The sequence below is a fragment of the Larimichthys crocea genome, chromosome VI, assembly GCF_000972845.2.
Source record: "Larimichthys crocea isolate SSNF chromosome VI, L_crocea_2.0, whole genome shotgun sequence".
Classification (NCBI taxonomy): domain Eukaryota; kingdom Metazoa; phylum Chordata; class Actinopteri; family Sciaenidae; genus Larimichthys; species Larimichthys crocea.
Genome location: NC_040016.1, coordinates 16,562,751 through 16,570,983, shown reverse-complemented (window position 1 = coordinate 16,570,983; position 8,233 = coordinate 16,562,751). Strand labels below are relative to the sequence as shown.

The following is an 8,233-nucleotide window of genomic DNA, read 5'->3' as shown; positions in this document are numbered from 1 at the left end:
ATATTAAACAAAAAACAAATGTCTGATGTAGTTTTTATTTTTATTTTTTACTAACAACCTAACCAGCTAAACCCGCTCTTATTATTCTCTCATAACTTCCATTTTAGCTGTTTAATTTTGAAAGTAACAACCTAACTTCCTGTATTTAATGGCTGCCGCCGGCCAGCTTGGCAGCTCTTGGCTGCTGAGAGATGAAGACTGGAATTGAGGAAGTGAAGCAAGTCCCTCCTCCCTCCTCTCCTGGGTGCCATGGTGCCATGCATGTAGCCATCTATCCCTGTTCTTTTTCATGTTAGAGAACTGTAGCCAGATTACACATCTCTATTATCAACATATCTTATTATAATGATTGCATATTCCAAAACTTTACACTTTACAGTGAGTAATCCAACAGATACGTTATCTCAAAGGGTACCTATCAAAGGTAGATAAGGCTGATGGGTGTGATTGGCTATGTGATTGATGCGATGGCACACTCATGTGGAAAATGGATGTATTGCAATTACAAATTGGTACGCAACAAGATGTAACATTTTAACTTTTGTTTCTGTAAGCCTCTGACATACACTACACCCCATTGAAAGTCATCATGAATGAAACTTTTCAATCGGAGTGGTTGAAAGATGAGTCACACTGTGATGTTTAATGGCACCACAATGGTGTAGGGTTTCCAAAAAGAGACATACCTCCATCTGCGTTGTTCAGCAGGGATGAGGCAGCTGCAGTGCTATCCACCATCTAATTATAGATGGACATTTGCCCCTTTGGAGCATGTTATTATTAGCAATCTCATAGGGCAGTTGACTCAATATCTATGCAAGGGATTTCAGCAAGGGAATCAAATTTTAAACAAGTGGCAAATTATGTAACTTCATGGTCTATGAAATAATTGGGCAACAGAGCTGATAAAAACTAATAAATAAACACATTTGTTGCATCAAAGAGCATACACTGAGAGGGTATTAGCTTGGGTGTTTCATCAGTTAGAGTACCGACAAGCCAGGGGATGTATAGTACCACTACAAGGCAAGAGGAAGTTGGCTATCCCCTTTGTCTTTCATGGTGCCTTTAGCTGAAATTCTTACCCGCAGGGACTTACAGGGACTGAGCATTGATTGGATATGCCAACATATGGTGACAGGCAGATGGTTGTTAATGAACACAGATTGGTCCCTTGCATTTTAACAGAATGTAAAACGATACTGCATCCCTAGAGAGTTTGTGAATGGGTCGACAGAATACAAAAGACTTGTAATCAAGTAGGTTGAAAACACATATTTTTAATGCTTTTATGATAAATTAATATATTAATTAAACAGTGGGGTTACCTAAGAGAACGAAAGCAGGACGTGCCCTTAAAGAAAGGTTGAAGTGTACGCTGCAGGAAATGGTAAAGGTGAAAAGTTTAGAGTGGCAGTCTGACTGAGCTCAGGTCAGATTACAGGGAGGCTGTAGAGGGTGTGTATGAGTGTATCCTGCAGGCAAGCCACAAAGACAATATTTAAACGTAGACACATGCACAAATTCAATAATTTATTCCAAAATAAATCTTGTTAGGTAACTGGTTACATCTTAAGAAGTCCAGAGGAAAAATAACACATGTGGGAGTGAGTGTCTTCAGAGCTTAGATTTAACACTGGTAAACATACATGTCAGTAAAAAGACGAGTTAAAACACCTTTAACCAAGAAATGATGAAACATTTCATAACGTTAAAGTGAGAGTTTGAGCATTGCGTAAGGCAGAGTAATTCAAATTCTTAAAAACTTTTAAGACTTTTAAGATTTATGCAACAGTTTGTGACATGTATGTTGATATTATAGTTATATAATCTGTATAAACAGGAGTTATTGTCAGTAATATAACAGAAGCAGGACAAAATTCGAGTTTCAAACATTAAAGTAGTCAAGATTAGGCACAGTCTTTACCTCCCCTCCCCCCTATAATCACCTGGGTTATACAGTAGTTCTAGTGTCAAAGTGCTTTCCCAACTTCCACCCATTCATCAGTCCTTCACATGTGCTCTGGATGGTTCTGCAAACATTTGATGAACTCTGCGACAGGGTGGCCGTTGAAGCAGATCTGGTAAACAGCAGTGAAAAGAGGAAACCTGGAGAGAAAGAATGATTTAAGGATTATTAAAATATTAAAGGAATAGTTAGACATTTTAGGAAATAGGTTTATTCACTTCCTTGTTAGGAGTTAGGTAAGCAGATTGTTACTTGTCTTTAGAAACAGCTGGCCTGGAATGACCTTGTCTAAAGGTAACAAAATACACCTGCCAGCATCTCTAAAGCTCAGTAATTAACACATTTCATCTTGTTTGTTGCACATGTACAAAAAAATATGTGTAAAAGCGACTTGTTGTGAATTTATGAAGACTTCCTGATGTGATGAGGAAGTTACTGCGCCTTGCAAAGACATAATCCATCAGATAATTCCTCAAAAAACAGCAATTTCTGTGGCTGTGAAGTGAAGCCACTGAGAAGTGCCTAAAAACTGCAGTTCCTCAAACAGCCACTTGAGGCTGGCTACAAAACTACTCCATAAGCTCCCATGTTGAAATGCTTCACAGCAGAAATAAACATGTTTACAGCCTGGTACAAAAAAGGGTTTTGGTCTCTATAGCAAATTTCCCCGTTCATGACAACTGTACTGAACCTGAATTTTTATACAACTCACCCATTCAAATTATATTAAGGCTTAAAGTTATGAAGCACGGCCACTTTGATTGACAGATAGGTGTCGTTACAGGTGGCTTGTCAGCCTGCCTCAGCTCCTCCCATGCTCCATTTTTGGATTAATTATGAGACAGCAGAGGCAGGACTGCCAAGATGGCACCACTCTTCAGAGACCTATGGGTGATGTCACGGAAACTACATCTGTATTTACACTGTCAATGTTTTCACTCTTTATCTAAGCTGAGCTAATCAGATGCTAGATAAAGGTTGGTATGAGAGTGGTACCAATCTTCTCATCTAACCCTCAGCAAGAAAGCAAATTGGCATATTTCCTAAAATGGCAACATCATATGAACACAGAGACATTTGATTTACAAAAGATACCAGCTGAATCAGTACTTGTAGAAATGATCTTGTGATTGAGATACTTACTTTTCTACCATGTTTTTCTGTTTTAAGACCTGGTGCACCTCAGTTGCAGTCGCTGGACCTTGAAGCTTCTGACCGTTCAGCAGCTCATTCTCTAACTGCTCAATAGTCTAAACAGAGAGAGAGGGAGAGAGAGAGGGAGATGTCTGGTGTTGTTTTAATGTTACATTTATGATAAGAAAAGGGATACAGTATCTATTTGTCATACTTTGCCTGTTTTGGCGAAAGCCTCCCCGATTTTGCGGTTGCGTCCACCATAGCAGGTTGTGATGAGGTCAGCGATGCCGCAGCTTTCCAAGAAGGTGACGGGGGAGACGGGGCAGTTTGTGCAGAAGATCTTGGCGAAGGCGATCATCTCCATCAGGCCAAGACGAATCACTGCTGCCTTAGTGTTGTCGCCAAATCCAAGGCCATCGCAGAAACCTGCTCCCACTGCTACAATGTTCTGCAGCAATGAAACGGAGGTGTTGCTGTTACTTGAGTGCACTTTTTTAATGTCAAGGTAATGTATGTACCGCACCTTGAGGACATATCTCATGTCATTTGAAAGTTTTCACTGAAAATGTTGAAAAGTGTTCAATCTGAACAGAAAAACCTTCAGTATACATCTGCAAATATTAAACTAAAACATTTAATGGACTTCTTTTGACCACACCGTATTTTACCATTTGTATAATAATGAATCTTTAAGTGCTGGCACGACATTGACATCTCTTCTAGTGCTCAGATGGCAGTGAAAATCAAGAAGTAAATTAATTTGAAGGAAAAGAAAATCCGACCTTGAGTGCCCCGCAGATCTCCACAACATCAGACTCCTCCACCACAGTCACACGGAAGTTGGTGGTCTGCATTAAGTCCTTCAGCACGGCCCCATGAGTCTTGTCTTTGCACCCTGTGCCACAAAATAGCAAATTAATTACACTTATTAATAAATATGCATCTTTGAAACTAGATGGAACAATTTGTTCTGTCAAAACCTTTAAACTTTAGGATGTGTATGCTACTAATACTACGTTTATGGGGAAATCAAAGTTGAATGAAAATGTAATATAAGATTTTTTGGGGCCAATATGATGTTGAAAGACAAAATCTAGGGTTTGACAGTGTATTGGTTCAATTTTTAATGACAATCTTGACCAACATACTTTTTATAATTTATATTTAAGAGATCATCTAGTCAGGTCCTTCTTAACTACAGCTAGAGACTCACTTGAAAATGACTCTGTGTCTAGTTTCAGAGCAAGTCATTTCTAAAAGACAAATGTCATATTGTCCCCTTAATGGTAGAGATCAAACTCGAGAATTAAACTCATCAAGTGTTGATCCTCCATACCGATGGTTGTTTCGCAAAACTTCTCGTCAGCGACCTCGTTGGCGATGTTTGCTCCCATTAGGACTGTCGTGGTGATGCCCAGTTTCCCTCGGATGATCTCTGAGATAAGCTTCAGACCCTCTGGACTCGCATCGACACCCTAGAACACACCAAACCACAACATAACTAGCACATGAAATCATTAAAAGGGCATACTTCCAATTCTTTAGTGCACTGTAATAGAAAGAACTCATAAGCACAAATATACATTTAAAACATTTTTTATAGTATATACTGTATATATATATATGCCTGTTTATACCTACACACATTGCAGCATACATATAAATCTATTTTAACAGTTTACAAGCTGTTAAACCATATGAATATATAAATTACCTGCATAGATGAGTATTACTGGAACGAGTAATTACTGTAATTGTTTTGCATATGATGCATAAAGAATTTGGAGATAAAGAAAGCTAAAGATAAGAAAAATCTTACCTTGATAAGAGACATGCCTATAGCATCCTTCTTGATATGGTCTTTAATAGTGTCGCACACTTTAACAATAAACTGGTGAGGAATCACAAAGATCAGGATGTCAGCTCCTTTCACAGACTCAGCCAAGTCTGCAACAGCCAACTGATGAGGAGAAAGGAAATATGACAAAACATCAATTACGTGGCAACAGAGTGTAACAGAGAGTATACATGAGTTTTCATGCTCACCACATTGGGGGGCAGCTTGTGACCAGGCAGATATTTAACATTTTCATGGTCTGTGTTGATGATGTCTGTGAGTTTACGTCCATTCACCATCTCTTCGAACACCCACATGTTGACTGTGGTGTCAAACTGGTCATACTTGGCTGCGTTGGCGCCCACAATTTTGGCAATGGCAGAGCCCCTTAGAACAATGGAGGCACACAATGATTATTCTGTTGTCAAGACAATGGTTGAACTTGTTTCCCTAAAAAAATGTAAATGTCCTCGGTTTTTCTTTTTTTCTATCATATCTAAATTATTCATGGAGATAAGTGAATTTCACGCTGAGGTTTAAAAGTTGGAAGTGGTGATATTGATAAAAGTTGTCTGATGTCTTGAGTTAGAAAGTTCATTTCGATTTTCTGATTTTGCTTTTTCAAATACTGACATTTTCTTTTTTGACAGTTCTTTGCACCAACTACTGATCTTAAAGAAGTTGTACACTGACCACAAAACACACTGTTTAAAATATGTCATGGCTAATCTCTAAGAGTTAGTCAGTGATTGAAAGACATTAATGTATCTCAAAGTTTCTCTCATAGTGAACAGCTGTCGAAATGACCTTTATTAGTTTGGATTGTGGTGAAGAACTGCAGCGTCACATGACTTACATAGTTTTCAGATGCTTTTACAGACAAGAATAACACTATAGGTTAAACATGAACACGAGATGACCAATTTGTTTGGCATGAGAAGAATCTGATTTGAGACAGGCTATGAATATCAACACAAGATGAACAAAGACCTATTAGAAAAACACTTATAAAGTATAAAATATCAATATTAAGTGGCAGTAAATTGTCATTTATGATGTCTGTGCTTGCAGATAGTAATTTGTGGAATGTAAGTATGTTACAATTTGCAGTTTACTTGAGTCTACAGTTACTTTGCTGATTAAGGCTTTACATACAAACCATATGATAATATTTTAGAATATAATAATAATAATAATAATTGTATAAACTACCCCGATTTAAAATACTGCTTACAAGTTAAAGAATTCATAATAATAATGATAAAATAATACATTTTAATACACAATGACGGGGGTCAGTGCGCTACATAATGAGTAGTTTTACTTCTGATACTTTAGCTACATGTTGCTGCTAAGAACAAACGCAGTTTTGAATGCAGTACTTCCACAAGTAATGGTGTATTTTTTCATTCTAGGATTAGTATGCAAGTACCACCACTGTCTGATCTAAATGTCATGCTGACTGTCAACACCACACAAAGGCTGATTCGGCACAAATACTGCATCATAATAAAAGGCAGGAGCTGCTTCTTTAATAAAGACTTGAAGAGTTGAGGCATCAAAGGTCATCATCTACTCAGACGGTCTCAGAAGACCTCCACTCTGCAAAACAGCAGGCGAGTTTATTAACTTTATGAATTATTTATCTGCTCTTAACACCTAAAGTTGTCTTCTTTCTTCAAGGTTTGCCACCTTTCAGACAGCATTCATAAAAACACCCTGACTGTGCGAAATGTAGTCCAGAGAACAAAAATAGCTACATGGTGACTGTAAACTCACCATTGTGCAGCCCTGACAGACCCTACTGTTCAAACACTACATTTAAATACATCCAAAAGTGCATTACAGTTCATTCAGACACTCTAAAAACACTTACCAGTTGCCAGAGCCAACCACACAGACTTTCTTCGGTGCTGCCATCATGTGTCTGACCTTCCAGACGAAGCTGCTGTTAGTGTGAAGACAGGCTGCAGCCAGGACAAAAAGTATTTATATCAGACACACAGCTGAGGCTCAAACACACCCACTGCTGCTGGTTGGTCTGCTCCGCTGCCTCTCAGAGACACAACTTTTCTCACACAAGAAGCAACAGGGTAGTCCATGATTCAACTGTTTAAACTGTGTAATACAGTAATGTATTAAATACTTAGCTACAAGTGACTATTAATGAGTCAATGAAGAAATAATATGAGAACAATTAACATGTCATTTGGTTAGATGAATTGGAAAAAACTGTGTTACTGCCTTCTGGTAATTAAGTTAATGCAGGAATTACCAAAGGAAATACTGGTCCTCTTAATTACAAACTAAAGCTCATCTGATTTGGAATTAATAAAATGAATAAAAAATAATCTGCAATTATTTTTATAACCAGTAAAAAGACAGATATCAAACATTTGTTGCTAGAGGGGATTTGAGATACTTGTACTTTATTTCCATTTTATGCTACTTTGTACTTTTTAATCCCCTACATTTGTCAGTTAGAGCTGAAGTTACTGTTTAAACCAGTATTTTATAAAAAGCAAAGATTATCCAGTGTAGTCTGTAAAATTACCAATCAATAGTCTTAAGAACTACCAGATTGATCTCAACTCTTAAGAGGGATGTGACACTGAGGTTGAGAAACACTTGATTAAACTAGTTTAACAGTAAAATTAGGTACTGATGCATCAGTATAAAGAAATCTATTTTTAAGATTTGGATAAAGGTTTACATGTAATCTTAGTATTTTTGCTACTTTTACTGATGGTAAATTTAGCTTTTCTTTATTTATGTGATACAAAACTTGCAAATAATCGGTCAATTGCTGAATCAACAATGAAAATAATTGTTAGTTGCAGCCCTGTTATTTCTACACAGAAACATTAGAGCAGATTTTCCAGGTCATAGAATCAGTCAGACAAAGAAACTGCCACAGACACGTACATTTTACATATCCTTTATTATAACATAATAAGAACATACAGAAAAATAGGTTTGGTCCATGAAAAAGTCTGCAGATTCAAATAATACTACAGTCACAACCCCCCTCCCCCAGTGTTATGTTTTACACCCCAGAGGTTTCCACCGTTTGAAATTTAAATCACATACCCGCCCAAACCCACATTAGTGTATTCTTGGAATTCGTTTAATGAAATGCACACACGCAAAAGTTTCAGCCAGGACACTCATCTTCACCTTCAACAGGGAAACAACCATTAAACTCAAAAATGTCAGGCCTTCAGCCAGAGTACGAAGAAGCGACGACTCTTTAAATCTGCTCGGCCACACGTACACGAGCTAGTTCAAGT

The 8,233-nt window shown here is 37.7% G+C and overlaps 1 protein-coding gene across 1 annotated transcript; it reads right to left on the bottom strand.

Annotated features, from left to right (window-relative positions):
- Positions 1-1,880: 1,880 nt before the first annotated feature.
- gpd1b (glycerol-3-phosphate dehydrogenase 1b) lies at positions 1,881-6,925 on the bottom strand. The gene is made up of 8 exons (XM_019258169.2): positions 6,820-6,925; positions 5,153-5,330; positions 4,926-5,066; positions 4,443-4,581; positions 3,889-4,001; positions 3,318-3,554; positions 3,113-3,219; positions 1,881-2,109 (listed from the first exon to the last, which is right to left on the bottom strand). Exons 1-8 carry the CDS (start codon positions 6,864-6,866, stop codon positions 2,013-2,015), a joined length of 1,059 nt encoding a protein of 352 aa, XP_019113714.1. The 5' UTR covers positions 6,867-6,925; the 3' UTR covers positions 1,881-2,012.
- Between the last annotated feature and the right edge of the window lie 1,308 nt (positions 6,926-8,233).